Source organism: Haliaeetus leucocephalus, unplaced genomic scaffold, assembly GCF_000737465.1.
Source record: "Haliaeetus leucocephalus isolate CR32 unplaced genomic scaffold, Haliaeetus_leucocephalus-4.0 Scaffold162, whole genome shotgun sequence".
Lineage (NCBI taxonomy): Eukaryota > Metazoa > Chordata > Aves > Accipitriformes > Accipitridae > Haliaeetus > Haliaeetus leucocephalus.
Window position 1 is genome coordinate 13,091,819 of NW_010972598.1, and position 19,942 is coordinate 13,111,760.

Genomic DNA, 19,942 nt, shown 5'->3' on the forward strand with positions numbered 1-19,942 from the left:
GGGCACAGAATGTCCTGGCTCTAACACGTCATTGAAGTAACAGGACTGAGTGTTTGCTATAAGTATAAATCATCAGAATCTCGAGTTCTAGCTTTGGAAAGCATCGTTTCTTAGCTTTGAAAAACGGCCTTCAGCAGCTTTGTGCCTGTTTGACCTGTGCTATGAAAATGTCACAGAAAGACTGTGAGTAGTGCTGCTTCCTGTATCACTGTTGTTGCTTTGAGAAGTAGCTCCCTTTATCTCTAAGATTTTCTAGCCAAATGCTGCTATGACCTACCTTCCCTCTGAGCAATGATGTAGTCGCACACACCACAATATTTAATGACTATTAGAATATTAATAACACTACCTGTAGCATTAATGCTATTAGAAAAACAAACAAATGAAAACTATGACCCAGCAAAACACATGACATGCAATTAGAGGCTGAGTTATGTTTGAGCTAGTTAGAGGTTGTGTGGCTTTGTACATCTGTTTCCTTTTGAATTTTTGGCAGGTATTTATTATTTCTTTGATCGGAGACATCAAGTTCCAGCATTTCAACCCTGTACTTGAAACTTATATTTACAAGCACTTCAGTGCAACCCTGGCATATGTGTAAGTATTGGTAACCACAGACCCCACAGGCTGTTGTTCAGACGGTGTCTCACTGATAGTTTCAGTAAACTACGCTAATGTGGTAAAGGCAGCATAGACCAGATAAGAGTGTTCCACCCTATTCTTCTGTGCTTTCAGGAGAGAAAGAAACCCTGTAATTACTCTTTTTACCCTGTAAAAAGTTTCTGTTGTAAGAATTTTTTCTGTAAGGAAAAGACACTGCTATCATGGAAAATCCTGTATCAGAGAGTATGATTCAGACTCTCCTTTGACCTGTAGTCCTCTGTGTGTGTGTTGGCGTTGTAAAAGCATCTTCATGTTTTTCAGCCTGATTTCCTATTGAAAACAGGTTTAATGCAGTCGGTCTGTATACATCTCTCCCTTATAACTTTTGAATGCTTTGGTCTAGTATTGCTGCTAAAAGACTGGTGGGTAGGGGTGGCAGTTATGGGTATATGCAGAAGGCAACGGAAAATATCGTTAAGTTGGTATGTGGTGAAGGTGTGGAAATTGATGAAGGAACACAAATTCATAAGAAATCTGGCCTTAAGGGTATTGCTGCTCATGGAAATGTTTTGTCTTGCCAGTACCTGCCCTAACCTTTTCAATCCACCCTACCCCAAAAGTACTTTCAGCAGAATAAAGTTTGAAAGAGTCTGTATACTTTGTACTCTGTGCTACAGTTTTAGGGGTATGTTTGAATGCGGTCACGGGGAGCAGAAGCAGAACCATGCGTGGCTGAAATAATACAAGCGACACTGAGGTCAATGGTAGCAGAAATAAGAGTGGTGTTCACCTCCACTGTCTGCCTACAACCAGGCAGGTTGAGGAGGCCACAGACTTCAGAAAAGGGCTAAATGTCATGGTGGGGCTTAACATGCAGATTACATGAGATTACACTTTTATATTGAAACTCTCTCACATAGACTGTCATTTGTTTAGAATTTTGCAGTTCTTCACATTTGGATGTGTGGGTATGGACAGTAGGAATAATTCTGTTTCCCTGTAGCGTTTTTTATCTGTGGAACTCAAAGCAGTTTAAAAAATTAAGCTCACAATTGTTAGTTGTGTTTTATCAGGGAAAGAAAAAAGCTGGTGCACAGTTTATTTAGGTACATGTGAAAATTTAGTCCTTTAGGTCAACCTGTTGACTTCATGTGCTTAAGGCATTTGTTTAAGTGCTATAGGTAGTCATGGCTTACATGCCTAAGGATACTCAGGAAGTTGGGGGAAGAGCCAGGAATAATACCTGGGTCTCTTGACTTTCCAGCTCCTTGATCTAGCGCGCCTCAGCACAAAGGTCATTACCCTCATGGTAACAGGCAACTAAAAAGTTAAATCTAAGGCCAATAGGGAGGGCAAAACCACAAACCAAACTCCTTTTCCCCTCTCAAAATCTCTTCTTACTTTTCCTGATACGCATGAATTCCTAGTCCTGAGTATTCAGCCTCTCTTGATGGCTGTCAACCTAAAGATAATCCTGTGAGGAAACACTATTCCACAAAGCTCTGAAGTCCCCATATCCTGGACTACTTTCTTCCCTGCCCTGGCCATGCAACTACTGCTTGCATATGATTTCCTTTCCTTCTTCCCTGTAACCTACGGAAGAATCATCCTTTTTATTTCTCTTCACTATAAATAAAATTCTTTGTCTGATTAATGAGCACACCGTATCTTAGTTTTGTTGTTCCCTTGCCTTTCTTTCCAGCTTAGCTTGACAATGTGCTATCTGCATAATGCCAAGTGGACTATAATATTATATAGCATCCTTCATGTGCTCCACATGCCAGACTTAGACAAACTAGGGAATTATGCTGGCAATGTGGCAAATATAGCAAGCAAGTGCAAAAGCTGTTGTATACTTGGCTATCACTTACTTGCTGCTTTGGGTGCTGTGAGTTGTTTAATGAAGGGAAGAGGATTTTGCCTGAATATTAGCTGCCATAGCATTCACAGAAGATCCTGATCTTCTGATTTGGCAGAGACTAGATAGCAAATACTCATAATGTGTTTATGCAACTTCTGTCTGCAGTTCTCAAAGCGCTCAGTAGGTATTGCTTCAGAAGACCTTTGTGCTCCACACATGAGAATGCTAACACATGGAGAAAGTGTCAGTCCACTTTCAATAGTAATGGGTTTTCCAATTTCCTGAACACTTCATTCTAGGGAAAAAGAAAAGCAGATCAAGAAGCTGGAGTTTGCAGACAAATTTGTAGACTTTTCTGAGGATTCATAAACTAGTTATGAAAATCTTGCATCCCATGAAGCCAAAGATTTCAGAAGGCAATAGACTGTGAAGAGGAACCCCTGTCTGTTATCTCTTTATTAGGCTGTAGTTCCTCTCTGGAATAAGGAAGCTGAACTTACACAGGAACTTAACTGTGTCTATTCTCCTTTTTGTTTTATTTCCAAAGGAAACTCACCAAAGTACTGAACTGTTACGTGGGAAATGCTGATGACTCCAGCAAGACAGAATTGCTATTTGCTGCTCTGAAAGCCTTGAAGTACCTATTCCGATTCATTGTTCAGTCACGAATATTGTACCTGAGGTGAGACCAAGGTCACTGCCATCCTTAATGTCTCCTTTTGAAGGTCAGTGGAGTTACTTCCAGTCAACACCACTGGAGGGGATATTCTTCAGCATATCCTTTATCCTTGAATTATTACGAAGAGTATCTTTCTGCCCTTTGTCTACAACTGGAGCAAGTAAGTCGAGTAAAAATAGAAGTACCTCATTTGAAGAGGAGAATCCTTTTAGTCACCTGTAGCATGCTATAAGCAGCATATGGTAGTGCTGAAAAGGAACCTGTTGTTTATTAAAAAAATGAAAACATGGAATGACTTGCTCATCTTAAGAAACTTTGAGAAACAAATGCACACACAGTTACTTGTTAGGTGAGGTGAAGATGACATGTTGTCCAGTTAGGGTATGGTCAATGACAGTGGTTTTACCGTAGCCTCAGAACATGTTTTCAGAGATTTACAGTGAATGTTTGGAATCCTTTCCTCATGTTCATGCTGGCTTTTTTGTTTAATTCAGAATGAGCTACTTGATTCTTGGAACCCAAGCAGAATTTGATGCAATGGCATTTTAAAAAGTGCAGCCCTTCCCTTATAACAGATTTCAGCAGGAAATTACTACAGGATCCCTGATGCCATTTTTACACTCATGTCTTTGTAGAAGGAGATTGCATTAAGATGTTGTTCCACAGGATAAAATCATATTTCAGCTACTATGACACTGTTAGCCTAGATTTATGTGTATAACTAGCTCTTTCTGTTCTTTGTAGGTTTTATGGGAAAAGTGAAGATGGGGATGAATTTAATGATGCAATACGCAAGCTGTTCCTCTCCTTCAATGTCCTCATGGATCGGCCTTTAGAGGAGGCTGTCAAGATTAAGGTATGCATAATTTGCAGGGAGAGGTAATATCTTTTATTAGATCAACTGATACAGTTGGGGAGGGCAGGCAGAAAAAGGGACAAGCTTTGAGGCACATAAAACCCATTCAGATGAGTCACACCACCTCTGAATGTCTGTTTTAATGAACTGTGTGTGGCAGGAAAGGAATATTTAAAGCCCAAAGTTTATCAAATGAAGATGAGAGTGGTGGCTTTGCTGAAAACCCTTCAGCACCTGCTAGGATGAAAGCTAACAACCAATGAAGGTGTAATCTACTGCAGTGTGGAAGACACTTCAACCAGTAACACCAGGCTTGAGGGTGATGGAGACAGAAATGTTAAACTACTGCAAAAATAAGTGTAATGCTGGGAATGAAAGTAATGAAAAAACAAATGGCTTCTAAATGTATCTTAAATTTTATACTTCCTTGTTTTTCTGTTGTCAGCTGGATTACGAACCTTCTGTTTATGCTCTAAGGATTTGCGGAGCAGCCGTGCAATGAGGCTGCTAACTTGCTACAGGCAATGAGGCCTTTAGATTGCTTGCAGTATTTCAGTTCTTCTAGCCAACATGCTTTTCTCTGTTTGAAGGAAAGATTGAGTCTAAACTTTTAATTAGCACTTGGGTGATTTAAAGCCCAACTTTGATTCTCATGCAGTCAGAGTACCTGCTGGCAGCAGCCATAGAACATCCCAAACAGACCTTTAGTTGCTGTTGCACCTAGTTGTCTGGATGCTACTTTTATGAAAGCCATACTACTACCTAGATAACTTATTACCGTGTATGTGGACATGCTAAAGTATGCAGAACACTGAGTCAATTTAACTGACTAGTGGTTTTCATGTCAGGCTATAAGCAGCTTAATCCCTGGAACTGCAGGATGTTTGCAAAAACTAAAGAACTTGGCTACAAATCCTTCCTCCTTCACCTTTTACACTCTGCACTGCAGATGTGTGGTTGCTGGAGGCTCTTTGGATGCAGAAATTTGAACTTAAGACAGTTGTCTACAAGTGTCCACATACTTGCTCTTGACAAAGACTAGATTTGCTATGTTAGCTATGCGCATTGTTGTTGAGACTTTACACCCTTATAGAATGAACTAGCTAGTCTAACTCAGTTTCCGTGTGTGTTTCATGTCCTTGGTTTTTTTCTTGCAGGGTGCAGCTTTAAAGTATTTGCCAAGCATCGTAAATGATGTCAAACTGGTGTTTGACCCTGTTGAGCTCAGGTAACCATATTAAGTTTGTTTGTCCTCTAAACCCAGCTTGTCTGTTGGGAAGAATTTTGGAAACTTCCCTAAAAACAGCCACTCTGATTATGACATGATGGTGCACATACTGTGTAAGAATTTGAGGAAGCGCTTGCAGGGCTTTAAAGGAAGTTAGTTTAGTTCAAAGGAGTCTATGCATCTCAACTGCGCTTTCTGAGGCACTTTGAAATTTTACTGAAGACCAAAATTTGAGGACTGGGGAGTGATATGTTGAAACGTTGTGCAAGTTTCTACCAATTCTTAATGATTGCTTCTGAGGTAAACCAAAATGTGTGGCAAAGGCACAGCCTTGGTCGGGAAAATGAAAGTTTTATTTATTCAGGAAATTCACAACACTGTATGGATTTGTGTTCTTTGGTGTTCATAGCTTTGCCCAGAACCTCCCAACCATGCTTCCTTGTTCTGACACAAATAATTTGCTCGTAAACAGTAGACAGACAGCAAATGTACATGGAATTTAATTTAATGGAATCTCAGATTGAAATGAGTCATCACTCTTGATGAAAGGGGCATCTGGAAGGATGTGTTCTTGCTGTTGTTTATAGCTGCGTTTCAAGTTTCAGCAGTGGTCTGCTGAAGCTTTGCAAAATTCTGCTTTCATTTTGTATGAAAGTAAGTACGATTATCTTATGCTGGCACTGGAGGGCAGATAGTACTGCCTATTTATAAGCTTTTGTGATATATCTAGTGTGTCTTGGGATGCAAACTTCATTTTAAGAGGCTTAAGCCTGCAGTTTCTGAATACTGTTCAGTTTTACTAAAAGTCCTCTGCTAAGTTTCATGAAAATAAGTTAGGGCTCCATAGGAATTTCCATGGAGACCACTTGCGGGTAACGTGTCCACATAGTGACAAAACTGCTTGACTTGCCCAGGTGCAGGACAGTGTAAGTGTAGGATGGAATCACATTGGGTGAAAATGCTGACCATCTGCTTACTTTGTGTTTTGCACACTAGTGTCCTCTTCAGCAAGTTTATCCAAAGTATTCCTGACAACCAGTTAGTTCGACAGAAGCTAAACTGCATGACCAAGATAGTCGAGAGTGATCTGTTTAAACAGTCTGGTAAGTAGCAAATTGAAGTCCCTGGGTTCTGCATGGGGCCACGCATCCTTAAAAACAAAAATGTCTTTCAAGTTCACAAGCCCTTTATGTCAGTCGTCAGTGGTAGTCTACCATTAAATCCATCTTTAGAAATATTCCTTGCCATGGAACAACTGAAACTTTTTTTGCTGTTCAGTCTTTATACAATGCCTAATGCTGTAGGATCCTGATCCAGTGTGTTGATTTAGAAAGAGGCAGGAGGTGAGAGTGCACTGTTTGATGCAATACGTATAATTACAGGTTATTTATGACTCTCTCTAGTCTGTTAGTGGTAACTTAAGTGGATTTAAGCATGTTTTGGTGTCCAAGATAAAGTTATGAGCAGAAAGCTACTGTGTGGTATCCATGTATACCGAATGCTGAAGAGCTTCCTGAGACAAATAAGGTGTGGTGCTCTGTTTCATTTTTTTAGAATGCAGAGATGCTCTTCTGCCACTGCTAATAGATCAGCTAAGTGGCCAGTTGGATGATAATTCAAACAAGCCTGACCACGAAGCCTGCTCACAGCTACTTAGCAATGTGCTTGAAGTCCTGGATCGGAAAGATGTGGTGAGCATGAACTGTCAAGGGTGCAAATTAAGGTTAATTCTTCTTTTGAGAAGTTATGGCAAAGAAATGTTCTCAACTTATGCTTTAACGAATTACAAAGTTCTGATGTTTACAGAAATTGTGTTGCATTGCTGCATGGTTCTTTGAGTCTCTTTGCACGTAGAGTAGCTGTGTCTAAAAAGGGAGTCATGAAAGGTTGAATTAGCGGTTATCACTACAGTACAAAAAGCAATTACTTTTCTTTCCAGGGACCAAAATGTTATTCCCAGCTACATTGGTGGCTTGTTGAATTATTGGGAGCAAGTCATAAAAGTATTTGGTTTCTCGTTTTCTCTGCTATGAAGTAGGGACAATGATCATTATTCAGTCAGGAGAATACAGTTACTCACCACATTAGTCATGGAAATTGATTCTAAGTTGCTGTGAAAAGAATAGTTTGAGCTGAAGAACTGTTCAGCGAAAACAAAGCCAAATCAAAACACCAGCTTTGATTTAGCTATACCAGGGTGAACTAATGAAGCTGGTATAGATCAATTACGTTAGCTCTCCATCAAGTGTATACCTACAGTATTTGAATCGACTGCTCATGTGTTTTAAATCTCCTTTTTTGCATCCTCTAATTACAATTAACCACTGTGAGGGCAGTCCTCCCACACAGGGAGCACTCTATAGAACAGTATACATTAAGAATTGTCTCAAATTTTCATTATTGAATATCCCCAGGGGCCCACTGCTGTCCACATCCAGCTGATCATGGAACGCCTGCTAAGGAGAATAAACCGCACAGTGATTGGAATGAGCAGACAGTCTCCACACATTGTGAGAGCCTTTTACTTGCTTCAGTTATTACTTTGCCATTTGTTATAGTGGAATTTATTCTCCTGGGAGATTTCAGTGTGTAGCAGTGGTTTATGAAGTCATCTTTCCGTTTCCTGCAGGGCTTCTGTGCCACTAAAACATGGCTTTTGGTGGTTTTCTGAGACCAGGTATTAGGATACAAATCGTCCTACTCCAGCAGCAGTTTGAACTGAGTCACAGTTGGCTGTGATTTCAAGTTCCTTTGGGCCCTTGTGCACAGAGAATTTGGTTTCAGTGCAGTTTCTAATACACAAGGAGTCTTTGCTGAAAAAATGCTCTTTTGTCACCTTAGCTGAATAGGATTAAATGCTGAAGGGTGAGGCATCTCTAAAGGGTAGTTCTGACTACTGTGTGGCATCTTAGAAGGTATAAGCAAGTTGGTATGTTTTAATTTGCCCTATACTTCATGTACGGAAAGATGGAAAAATCAAGAGCTGGGCGTATATAGCAGTATCTTATTTTTTATAACTCTAAGGTCAAGTTAATGCTACTACCAATATGTCAGCCATGAGAATTACAGTTGGCCATAGTAAATCTGAAAATCATAGAATCATATAGGTTGGAAAAGACCCTTAAGGTAGGGTGAAGTGGTTCATATACATATCTATATTCCAGTGTTTGGAAGATGGGTTTTTCTTGCAAACTGTGATCCCTGGGGAGAAAACAAGCTATAGCCAGACTTCATACTTGAAATTTAGGAAGTCTTGAGTGGTTTGGCGTAGAAAACTAAACAGTCACACAGACTGATGTCAGGACATAGATAAGCAGAATTGTGATCGGTGATACTTGATTAGGCGGAACTCTGAAAGCATATGCCATACTTTGAACTTACAGTGCTTAATACAGGAAAATAATAAAATGTTTTGTTTTTCCTATTCTAGGGTATTTTTGTGGCCTGCATGACAGCCATTCTGAGGCAGATGGATGATTTCCATTACAACCATTACATCAATACTTTCAAAACCAGGCAGGACATTATTGTAAGTCAGCCTGGCTGGGGGATTAGCTTGGTCCATAAAGAATTACACTCTGCTTCTGAAAGGTCATTTCAAGTTACTGTATTCAGTTTGGAGTGATTATACGGCATTCATCAGCAATGACTTATGGGCACCTAATGCCACAGCCTCTGGGGATATATTCACATCACCCCTGCTGGCTATACACAGTGGATGTTGCTGACTCAGTAATGCCCGAGAATAGCATTTGTGGCATTGAGTAAAAACATGTTTAATGAGTGTTTAATTCTGTGCAAGTAAAAGGTCAGGAGCTAGAAGAGTGAATGAAGATGAAAAGGAAAAGCATTTTCCCCTCTCTTGCTCTCACTGTATCTCTTTGTGATCCTGTTCTCTTTATCTCATTCTTTCCCCTCCTCTAGAGTTTAATTAAATGCTTTAGTCTTGCTTCAGTGGGCAGCAATGCAGTAGTTCCCTCCATGTTAAAAACTGTGTACAATTCACGTCCCTAAAGACTTTCAGTATGAAACCAGGTGAAACATTAGGTTGGGGTTTTTTTCGTGCCCTTAGAATTAACAGCTGTGTCCAGATTTTTCTCCAGACTGCCCAGAACAAGTCAGAACCATAACCACTATTTGTGCAAGTCTCTGAAGCATGACATGGCAACTGTTCTGGCTTTTTTGTCCCCACACTCCTCATTTTGCAACTTAGAAGTGCTTGCTTATTTAAATACTGGCTGGGGAAGAGCCTGGAGTTGTGTTCTTCCTGTAAAAGCTAGATCAAAACCCACAAGAAGGTGTTTGTAATTAATTTTGGATGGCAAGGTGATCTCTTTTTTCCCTGTGCAGTTGGAATTGCTTGCAATCTGTTGAGCAACATAGCCCCCTACAGGACGCACACATTTCTGTCACTTCTGCATCTAAAAGGCGACTCAGCTGCATTGTCTATAGAGAGCACTCATTGTCTAGTTTTAGAATTACTTTTTCTATTACCGATATCTTTTTGTGAAGGAAGAAGAAACAAAATCAAGTAGATTAAGGAATTCTGCTCGTGTTCATCAAGTACATGAGTGAAAAGGTTTTCAGCAGGGTTATGTAGAAATACTGTGTCTGAGGAAGGGTGCTAGGAAGATAAATCTGATAGATTTCAGAAAAAGGTGGATTCAAGGCAGAATTGAAACAAATTTTATGTTGAGTGGGCCACAATTCAGAATTTTTTTCTTTTTCCTCAAGAGCAGTTGAGCTTGTAGGAGACAATCATAACTTTAGTTCAAGGTAAGGTTAAACAGGTGCTTAAAAGCTTCCCTGAAATGTAAACTTCAGATTGAAGCTCAGCTTGCAAGTTGAAGATGTGTTGTTTTACCATGTAGTTCTGCATCTTCTGACTCAAATAGGAGAATATTTCTTTTGTATTTCTGTGTGTATACATAAAGCTTCTACACGAAGACATATCAGGAGGGTGAATTATGTAATCATTAGAACTACCTGCATATCATTTAAACAAATACCGACTGAAAATACCAATTTGTAATTTAATTTTTACAAATCCTTAAATCTACAGAAGCAAGCCCACATAGGTGGTGGTATAGTAGTTGTTAACACCAATAGAACATTGCATTTTGGTTTACTGCAATAATTGTTTTTATTTATTGTTTATTGTTGGTTTTTATTTGCTTTGGTATTTTCAGCCCTGGCATTGCATCATTAATTGGTTGGTTGAACACTGTTGTAGGTTAATTCCCATCTTCAAGGTGCCCCTTGTCAAGTCCAAACCTTTCCATCAAGCTCGGATTTAATAATGCCTAAAAGATTTTTACTGAGGCAGCACCAAATGCCCATTTCTCTCTCTACATCGATGTCGCTTGCCAATTCTTGAGAGCAAGCTGTTCAGCTCAACAGAATTTTTTTTGCTGGTGATCTTTGCAAGGTGGCGATTTCTCATGTGACCTTCTTTGTGTCCCTCTCATTTTTGAATGCTAATGTGCTGTCTTTGTAGAGAATAGAATCCATTTAAATGCTCATAGGTAGCATTTATATCTGTAGAGACCACAATATAGAAATCCATATTCTTGATATTACCTTCTTTTGCTCATCTCTCTTCTTTTTCCTTTTCCTTTTCTCTTATTCTACAATTCAACCTTGCGTTCCCCAAGTCTTAAGGTGTGATATAGCTTTGTTTGGAGCAGTTTAGTGTTTGTGCAAAAAGTGTCTTTTCTACAGTAATGTTCTAAACCATGTGTCTGCGACGGCATGTTCACTACCTCTTTTTAATTACCTTTCTTAAACTGGACCAGAAAAGACTTAACTAATTGGGGAAGTGAAAATACATTCTAATTTCCATCTTTATAGAAGGTACTGCATAGGGCTGTTACACTGTCATCATTCAGACATTTGGAAACAAGTGCTTGAATATTGGTTTTACATTTTAATCCAGCATGTGCACCAGAGCTCCCTACAACACAGCTTAATTCAAAACAGTAAAGACTGATTTAATTAAACAGATCAACATGTTCTGTGGAATTATTTCTCCTTCTGTAGCTGAATGGATGAGATGTCAGAAATAATTTAGTTATTGGAATATACCCACACAATAAGAGATCCTTCTTAGGAGGTACAGTGTATTGATTGCTATTCAGAGCAGTTGTTAATCAATGCAATTGCAAACATTTGCATTTCCCTATATTTTTGTGTGGATAAAAGACTACCATACTGAACTTGATGAGCTGTGGTTTTTATTTTTCCAACAGGACTTCCTGATGGAAACATTCATTATGTTTAAGGATCTGATTGGAAAAAATGTCTATGCAACTGACTGGATGGTCATGAATATGATGCAGAGCAGGTATATAGTTGCTGCTATTTTAAGTCTTGCTACTGCTTTGGAGCCTTTCTGGTTCTGAAAGGAGGGTGACTCACACAAACAGGCTTGCAAATCACCAGAGTTACATAGGCTTATTTTCTTTTAGAGTTTCAGGGTGATTTAAATTGAATTTCAGTAAATTGTAGTGCCCGCGCATTTCTGCTGATGGAACTGGAAATCTTTCTTCTCCTGGCCAAAGGCACACAATCAAAACCATGCAGTCTTTCATCCAGTCACTTAACTGCTGGAGAGTGCAACATAAATCAGAGAAGCCTTTTTGGTTTCAATTCGGGGGTAATTACAGGGCAAACCTAAAGCTAGTTGGACATAAGTGTGGCCTAGGGTTTAGTTTGCTGGTCTGTAAACTACAACTACCCAGATTCTCTTCTGCTCTGCTGTGGACTTTGTTTGGCCTTGTGTGAGTCAAGTCTCTCCTGCTAAGTCTGTACAATTTGAATGGCTTTGGCTCGCTGTCTACTGTGCTAGGTAGCAAAGCGTGGCCAAAACCTGCTATCCACAATGCAGCAGGGCCTGTATGCCTGTGAGTTTAATGTTCCCATAGGCAGTATCAACAGAAGTGGGGAAGGAATGAAGAAACAACAAGCACGTAACTCCTGTTTGCATAGCACAGTCATGCAAGTCATCTTCAAAATGGAGGCCGCGTAGCTCCACTGTTTCGTAGGGGCGCAGTGTGAAGAAGGACATGAAGTTATTTGAGTGCTTCAGTGATGAGGATAGGATAAACTTAAGAGAGGCTACCATCTGGAATGGCACTGCACTGTGAAAGAGATTGGATTGCCCAAAAAGTGTTTTGCTTTTCATCTGCCTCCAGTCAAGGTTTCTTTTGTTCAGAAAGAGGAGTAAGTTTACCTGAATGTCCCTCTACTGGGAAAGAGGTGAAATAGCATTCTAGAGGAATACCTCTCTTGTTTGGGAGCATCTATTCTTGTCTCCAAGAGCTTAGATGTAGGAGTCGTAAACCCAGAACTGCAATGTTATTTTTTCAAGAGCTACCTTTTATTTTAAGTTTTCATCTCTTCCAGGGTTTTCCTTCGGGCAGTGAACCAATTTACCTCTGTACTCAACCGTTTCTTTCTGGATCAAGCAAATTTTGAACTCCAGGTAATAGTTCCATTGTTTCTGGATTTTCTTACAGACACCAGTCCTGAAAGGCAGGAAGAACAAACAAATCCCACTGTTAACAGATCTGTTGATACAGAGCATGCCTGTGGAAAATGTCCATAGTCTTTTACAGAAAAGCAGCAGAATGCAAAGCAGTTCTGAATTACAGATCTGTGGTTAATGCAGCAATAAATTGCAAGCAAATACAACTCTTGCAGGCTTTACAAGGTCAAGTTGGGCAGCATGCTGACTATAGCTGATTTGTGCTTGACTAGTTAAGAACAAAATGCTGCATGGGTGTACCCACTGTCACTTGCTTTAGTTGGAAAGTACAAGCTAAAAAGAGGGAGAAATTTTAACTTGCTATATGTTTCTGGCTTGCCTGCTATGGCTGAGAGCACAGACTCATCTACCAGCTCACTCTTGGTACGGTTCCTCATTAACACTTAGCTGGGAGACTACAGCATTTGGGTAGTAGCTCTGTTGTGCTGGTTGTTGCTTTTCCTTTGTCTTCTCCTATTTTAGACTTGTTTCTCTTCCACAGCTCTGGAATAACTATTTCCATTTGGCTGTGGCCTTTCTCACTCATGAATCCCTCCAGCTGGAGACCTTCTCACAAGCCAAACGCAACAAAATTATCAAGAAGTGAGTTTACATTTAAAAAGTTGCCAGGCCTTTTTGCTTTTAAGAAGCTTCATTTGTACTGTTCCAGACATACCCCATACAATCTTAGAATGAGATGAAGCATGCCATGGAAGTGCTTGATTAATGAATGATGATAAAGGGAGGAGAGGTAACTAGTACAGATGTCAGGTCTTTACACTGTGGATGTCTAAGTCTGGTCAGACAGATCCTGAGTTGTTTGAGCTGAACTTAAGCATCTTGCCAAAAGATTCTTTCCACTGTAAGGACTGTAATAGAAGGCTTGCCATAGTTCCAAAAGCAATTGCACCTGATGCAATTCCTCAGCCATTACATAAGGTAGGTAAGCAAGAATGCTTAAAGCCCTGCAACTTTTTAGTCCCCTCTCTTTGCTTTTTCTGTTTTGAAAGCAAGAGCACTTCAGAGGCATTCATCAACCCAGAGGTAGTAATTTTTAGTAACTTGGCCAAATTCACAAAGACAATGAGCAGCTTTGACTTCTGCATTTAGCTGGAATCAAGTGCCTAAATATCTTTGTAGATCTTGACACAGAATTTTGTTAGGGCATACCTAGTTAATGTTTGCCATCTTTTTTCTGCAATAACGAGAGCTTTAAGAAGCCTGGTAATTAAATATTCATGCATTTTCTCAATGTCAGCAGTTAAAGCTTTAGGGAAAAACACCAAATACAACAAAATTCTGGGTAGAATTGCATGAAGCAGCAGGGCTGCAGCTTTAATCTGCTCTCAGGGAGTCTGCAGTCTTCTGTCATAATGGCACATGGCCATTCTCTTCCTCTGTGCATTGAGCATTGATGCTGGGCAGGGTAAGGAAGAAAAAAGATGAGGTGAACATCTAACAAAAGGTACGTAATATTGAGGAACTTCTTGGTAGACCCTTAGTAGGGAACATAGTCTGTGAGACCCCTTGGTATAAATGCCCAGCATATTTAGGTTTGTGTGTGGTGTTTTTTTTAAGGAGAGGGTAGTAATATTTGTGGGTTTGCCATTAAATTTCTTCAGCAACTTTGCATAGGTAATTTCAATGCATAAGCCTTTTTCATCTTTTTCTTTCTTTTTTCTAGGTATGGTGACATGAGGAAAGAAATTGGCTTCAAAATAAGGGATATGTGGTATAACCTGGGTGAGTTCCAGCTAAAGAATTATCTTTATTCAAGCTCTCAAGCTGGGTTTCAAATCTTTTATTTCTTTATAAAAGCTGCTCATGTTTAATGTGGGGAAATACACTTAAGGTTCAGCTGTTTCAGGGCACAAAATCTCTTTTCCTTTTCCTATGAATAGCTTGCAAAAGCTGATCTTTTCTCATGTCAGCTGCTGAGATAATTTCTTAGATTCCTTATAAAGGATGTTCTGCCATATGAAGGTCAAGAGTAGAATTTTTCAGAGAGCGTTTGTGATTTGCAACATTGCATGCAATTTAGTTCAATTATTTTCTTGGTCTATTCCTGAATTTCGGAGCTGTAACGTGTTAATTCTATCTTAAGTAGCCATTATCCACATAAAATACGCATTCTAAGCAGAATGTCTGTGTTTTATGGTCTTAAGTTTATATGAATAATGTGCTTAAACATTTGGATATCCAAATCCTGCCATTAGGACATATCTGACTTTGACTTTCTTGCAGGTCCCCACAAAATAAAATTCATTCCAGCAATGGTAGGCCCAATCCTGGAGGTAACCCTGGTCCCAGAGCCTGAGCTACGGAAAGCTACCATTCCCATCTTCTTTGATATGATGCAGTGCGAGTTTAACTTCAGTGGGAACAGAAACTTCCATATGGTAAGGGAGCCTGGTGTCTTCAGTACAGATGTTCTGCCGTATGCATGGGGGAAGAAGGAGAAGAGAACATAAAAACAAAGCAAACAAAAAACCCCAAACAAAACAAGCATTGTGCCAGACGCTTTGGGAAGTTATTGTTAAGTGGTTTGTAGGAGTCAGGACTTTTCAGTTCTGTCCCTGACTGTGCCTTTGCGTGACTTTGATAATTAATGAATTCCTCTGTTTTCATACCTTCTGGATTTGCAGGTGCGTGAATACCCACATCTAAATTGTGAAACAATTTGGAGACCCTAAGAGAGTACTCTAAAAAGTGATGTCTGTTTACATTTATAATAACAATAAAAATTCCCCCAAGACAGATCTTTGGCTGTAAATGTAAGTTACTATAAAGAAAATTGCTGGACAGTCAAGTGTTAGGATTATGTAGTTGCTTACATACTGACTAATACCTCATTAACTTCAAATTTGACAACACATTTGTGAATACTAATGCCACCATTATGGAAAGGAGAATACTGATACAAAGGACAGACACAATTTGCTTGAGGCTACACAAGTAAAAGGACAGAGTAGGAAACAGGACCCAGATCCCTGAGTTCCAAACCTGTGCTGATTTCTCCAGAAGTTACCTTTTATAGCTACTGAGAAAGCACTAGAAAGTAAGGCAGGAAAAAGAGGAGCTTTGCTTTTGTCCTGAGGTTAAGTTTTCACTGCAGTTTCTAAGGACATATTCTTCCAGCTTTCCTCTGGGGATATCGGACATAAACATCTGAACTGGCAGGCAGGGGACACTGTAGTTATGCTGTAGACAGTCTTCTCCCTGGAGATGGGTAGGAGCCATCCATCCAAAAGGCAGCAACCTTGGCATTTCAGACTGTTGTCAAATGTGATGTGCATCTCCCTAAGCACCATCCTCACACCAGCTTAGACCCCAGCTTCAGTGTGCATATGGGATCTTTCTTCCCTTGGGGTCATCAGTCTTTGGTATGGTTGGCCCCAGGGTCTCAGGGGTTTTTGGAATCGGCAGAAGGAAGCAGGATGTGTGTGGCATGGATTTTCCATTCCAGTGGTATTTATATACTAGCTGCAGCTATAACTGAGACTATGTACTTGACCTGTGTGCATGTAACAGGGCATATCTTCATGGCTAGACAGATAATCACACAGGACTTGGTTCTTGCATCATGAGAAGTTGCTTTAATTAGTAGTCACAAGTGTTTGTGATGGCCAGAGAGTTGTGACTTGCCCTTAACTGATGGTAGTAGGTCAGTTTCTTTAGGGTGAGTGAATCACCGTTCTGTAAGCTGGCTGCTAGAATGCTTCTCCATCCTAGCAAAACTGAACTGCTAATGGATGGGGGAGAAGGGGAAGAATTACCCCAGAGCATGACTTACCAGTGACTGTAGGATGAGAGAGGGAGGACTTGTATTTCCTTGCTCCAATCTTGTCATTTTGGCTTCGTACCATTTGTATTCTGCTCCCAACAATGAAAGCGTCCTCTAGCTTGGCTTGTAAAACCAGTGTCTGATGGCAGGGCAGTTCAGAAATGCCGGCCACAAGCATTACTGATATTCAGACCACACTCTTGAGAATTGCTGTCTATTTGATTGTGGTTTTTTGCCTTTTCAGTTTGAAAATGAGTTGATAACCAAGCTGGACCAGGAAGTGGAGGGTGGCCGAGGGGATGAACAGTACAAGATTTTACTGGAGAAACTGTAAGTTTTATAAAGAACATAGAGGCTCTTTTTTACAGCTTAGTTGGCTATTTTTCTAATGCAAAGAAATGCTAATTCATTACTCCAGTGAACAGGGAGATAGTGCAGTCGACAGTGATCTTAATGCTATACAGGTATTCTGAGACTGATTGCCTTAAAATGGTGCTTTTATTGTGGAGCAGCAACTTACAGAACTACCCTATACTTGCAGATGAAACCCTAGAGGCAGGTGCCAAACTGGCAAGGGGGTTGTAAGTGGAAAAGCTTGGCAACAGCAAGCTGAGAGTTAAAGCAAAATCAGAGCGTTCTTTTAGCACTGAGAGTAGAACCCAGGTTTTTGATCAACAAGGCACGCTTTGACCTGCCTGCCTTTGGTATCTCAGGTCTGCGGGTGTGGTGTGCTGTTTGGCACTGTGAGAGTCTCTGTTGAGGAAATGTATTTGACTGTTAGCTGAGTGGCTGTTTGGATAATTTATGCTGAAGTTCTACTTACCACTGCTCAGAACCATAACTGAGTGTTCCCTTCTGTCTCTCTGGGTATATCTGCAGCCTCCTGGAGCACTGTCGGAAGCATAAATATCTGTCTGCTTCCGGAGAAGTGTTTGCTTTGCTGGTCAGCAGCCTGTTAGAGAACCTGTTGGACTACAGGACAATCATGCATGATGAAAGCAAGGAGAACCGCATGAGCTGCACTGTCAATGTGCTGGTATGGGGAAGGCTAGATATGGATATGGATGCTTCTTTACTGACCTGGCTTTTGTGGATTCTGAAGGATTTTTTTTTTTTTTTTCCCCTAGGATTTTAAGTAATTCTTTATGCCATTTCTGGTTCATGATGGGCCCAAATCAGGCTACCAGCTATTGTTAACTATAAAATTTAGAAAGACTTACAGTGCACAGTCAAGTCACATGGCTGGTCCTTGTCTACATAGTAATCTGAAGCCCTGAAATACAGGCAGTAAAGATGGCTAGCTGATAGTTTGAGAAATGTGGGCTTAAGTCCCTGTTCTACTGCAGAGCCTGTATTACTTTGGACAAGTCACTTTCTCTCTTTGACTTACCCCTTTTCTAGAGGTGACAGTAGTCCCACCTTATGTTAAAGCAATGGTTGCAGGGACATATGCACCAAGGAGGCAAAATGACAGCAAAGATCTTTGAAATATCTAAACCTGATGCTTAAGTTACTTGTCTAGAGACGATTATGCAAATCCATGGCGCTTTACATAACGAAAGTTTTACTTTTTTCTATTCTTGGTAGAATTTTTATAAGGAGAAGAAACGAGAGGACATTTATATCAGGTAGTGTGTTTCCCTTCATAACTGTATAGAAGCCTTTATTTCTCTTGGTGTTCTGTACACTGATACAGGAGTCCTTCACATCAAGTAACAATTGCTTTTCGTTTATTTAGGTATCTATATAAACTCCGGGACCTGCACACAGACTGTGAGAACTTCACAGAGGCAGCATACACTCTCCTCCTCCATGCAGAGCTGCTCCAGGTATTACACTAAAGACAATGTTAGTTTCCACTGTTAGGTTATGGGTTTTAAATGAAGTTCAAACAGCTCAGAATAAACAATTCACTTTTTTTTTTTTTTTAAAGTGACTTTGCATTACCTAGGTTCTAGTAGTCATTAAGGAGCTTCTCAATTTTGCAAATTGCACAGCAGCTAAATGGATGAAAACAAAAATGTTATTAGCATCATTTTGTTACATACTCTTGGTGAACAAGAGTGCTATAGTGAGCTGGGGGAAAACGTCCATGTTTGGGGTCATAGTACAGGTTTTTTTCCACTTCTGTGTGAACAGTATAACATGCATTAGCCTAAGCCATCTTAATTTGGATTTGTCAACCTCTTCATGCCTTCCACAGATGAATAAAGCATACACATTCAGTTAGTGTCTCTGCATAAGACCTTAAGCCAAAATCACACCAGTTTTGCAGACACAATTAAACTTTTATTAACATTTTAAAGTGATTTTGAAATATGACTTAAAAAATTACACAGGTTCAGATGGATTCTTAAACTGATTTAAAAATGAACTTCTAATGTAGAAAAAAAATTGCATGGAACTGAAGCATTCTGGCTGCTTATGTGTGTAGTGGGAGAGCATAATCGATGTTTCTCTGAGCAGCTGGCTGGAGTGGTTTAAGAAGTTATTGCTTACTGGCTACTTGTTATTCTAACCGTGCTGCTGAGATGCAGTGCTTTTGTGTGCATTCCTAGTTTACATTAGTCAGCCAACTCAGCTTATATCACTGCAAAACTTCCTTGCTCTCCTTTTTTATTGATGATGGATTTGTCTTGAATGCATCCCTGCAGAAGGTGAGTCTATCCACTGTAAGGGTTTGTTAATCTGAAAATGTTCCAGTTCTTTCAAGTTTGCCTTTTTTTTTTTTTTCCTCTGTATTAGTGGTCCGAGAAGCCATGTGTCCCTCACCTCCTGCAGAGGGACAGCTACTATGTCTACTCGCAACAGGAACTCAAGGAAAAACTCTACCAAGAAATTATCTCCTTCTTTGACAGGGGCAAAGTGAGTGTCTGCAAGTGTTCTTACAGTTCACTGGTAAATACTTGGCTTAGTGAATGTAGCTGGCTGAAGTTGGTTTCAAGCGTAAAAGCAGCTGTGATTCCATAACGGGCCTTTGATGCTTAGGCCTGGCTTTTAAATAGGGACCACAGTACTGGCATGAGCAGGGCATGTATTTGTCCTGGTGATATTTGAATCCTTGTATTCCCTTGTTAGTTGAAGAGCATCTGAAAAAATAACCCTGTTCAAGATACTGGGTAGATGAGAAAACTATAGGTGGTTTCCTTTCGTCTTCTGGGTAATGGCTTTTGTCAGGTTTTTTGCATTGCAGGAAGTATGGCTTGTTTGGCTGATACTGAAATTGCATTAGTTGTACTTTGGATAGATGGTTCTACCAGGGCTAAATGAGACAAACCCAAGGAAGCCTGATGCAGGGGATGAAGTATTACTGTAGGAGGAGACCACCTGGGCTTCTCTTGTTTGCTGTTTAGGCATGTCCTTCTGCCTCTTTGTGCCTCAGTTTTCCCTATCAGGAGTAACAGCA

The 19,942-nt window shown here is 40.1% G+C and overlaps 1 protein-coding gene across 1 annotated transcript in view; it reads left to right on the forward strand.

Moving 5' to 3' along the window:
* Positions 1 to 19,942, forward strand: part of DOCK5 (dedicator of cytokinesis 5) — a 64,531-nt gene that overhangs the window by 26,993 nt on the left and 17,596 nt on the right. Inside the window, exons 20-37 of the mRNA XM_010562821.1 lie at positions 497 to 597; positions 3,012 to 3,146; positions 3,888 to 3,999; positions 5,157 to 5,227; positions 6,224 to 6,330; positions 6,782 to 6,918; positions 7,642 to 7,737; positions 8,658 to 8,756; positions 11,476 to 11,570; positions 12,632 to 12,710; positions 13,255 to 13,355; positions 14,437 to 14,495; positions 14,997 to 15,151; positions 16,781 to 16,866; positions 17,416 to 17,572; positions 18,124 to 18,164; positions 18,275 to 18,365; positions 19,282 to 19,401. Of these exons, the coding sequence (XP_010561123.1) occupies positions 497 to 597; positions 3,012 to 3,146; positions 3,888 to 3,999; positions 5,157 to 5,227; positions 6,224 to 6,330; positions 6,782 to 6,918; positions 7,642 to 7,737; positions 8,658 to 8,756; positions 11,476 to 11,570; positions 12,632 to 12,710; positions 13,255 to 13,355; positions 14,437 to 14,495; positions 14,997 to 15,151; positions 16,781 to 16,866; positions 17,416 to 17,572; positions 18,124 to 18,164; positions 18,275 to 18,365; positions 19,282 to 19,401 (1,842 nt within the window). The remainder of the gene's footprint in view (positions 1 to 496; positions 598 to 3,011; positions 3,147 to 3,887; positions 4,000 to 5,156; positions 5,228 to 6,223; positions 6,331 to 6,781; positions 6,919 to 7,641; positions 7,738 to 8,657; positions 8,757 to 11,475; positions 11,571 to 12,631; positions 12,711 to 13,254; positions 13,356 to 14,436; positions 14,496 to 14,996; positions 15,152 to 16,780; positions 16,867 to 17,415; positions 17,573 to 18,123; positions 18,165 to 18,274; positions 18,366 to 19,281; positions 19,402 to 19,942) is intronic.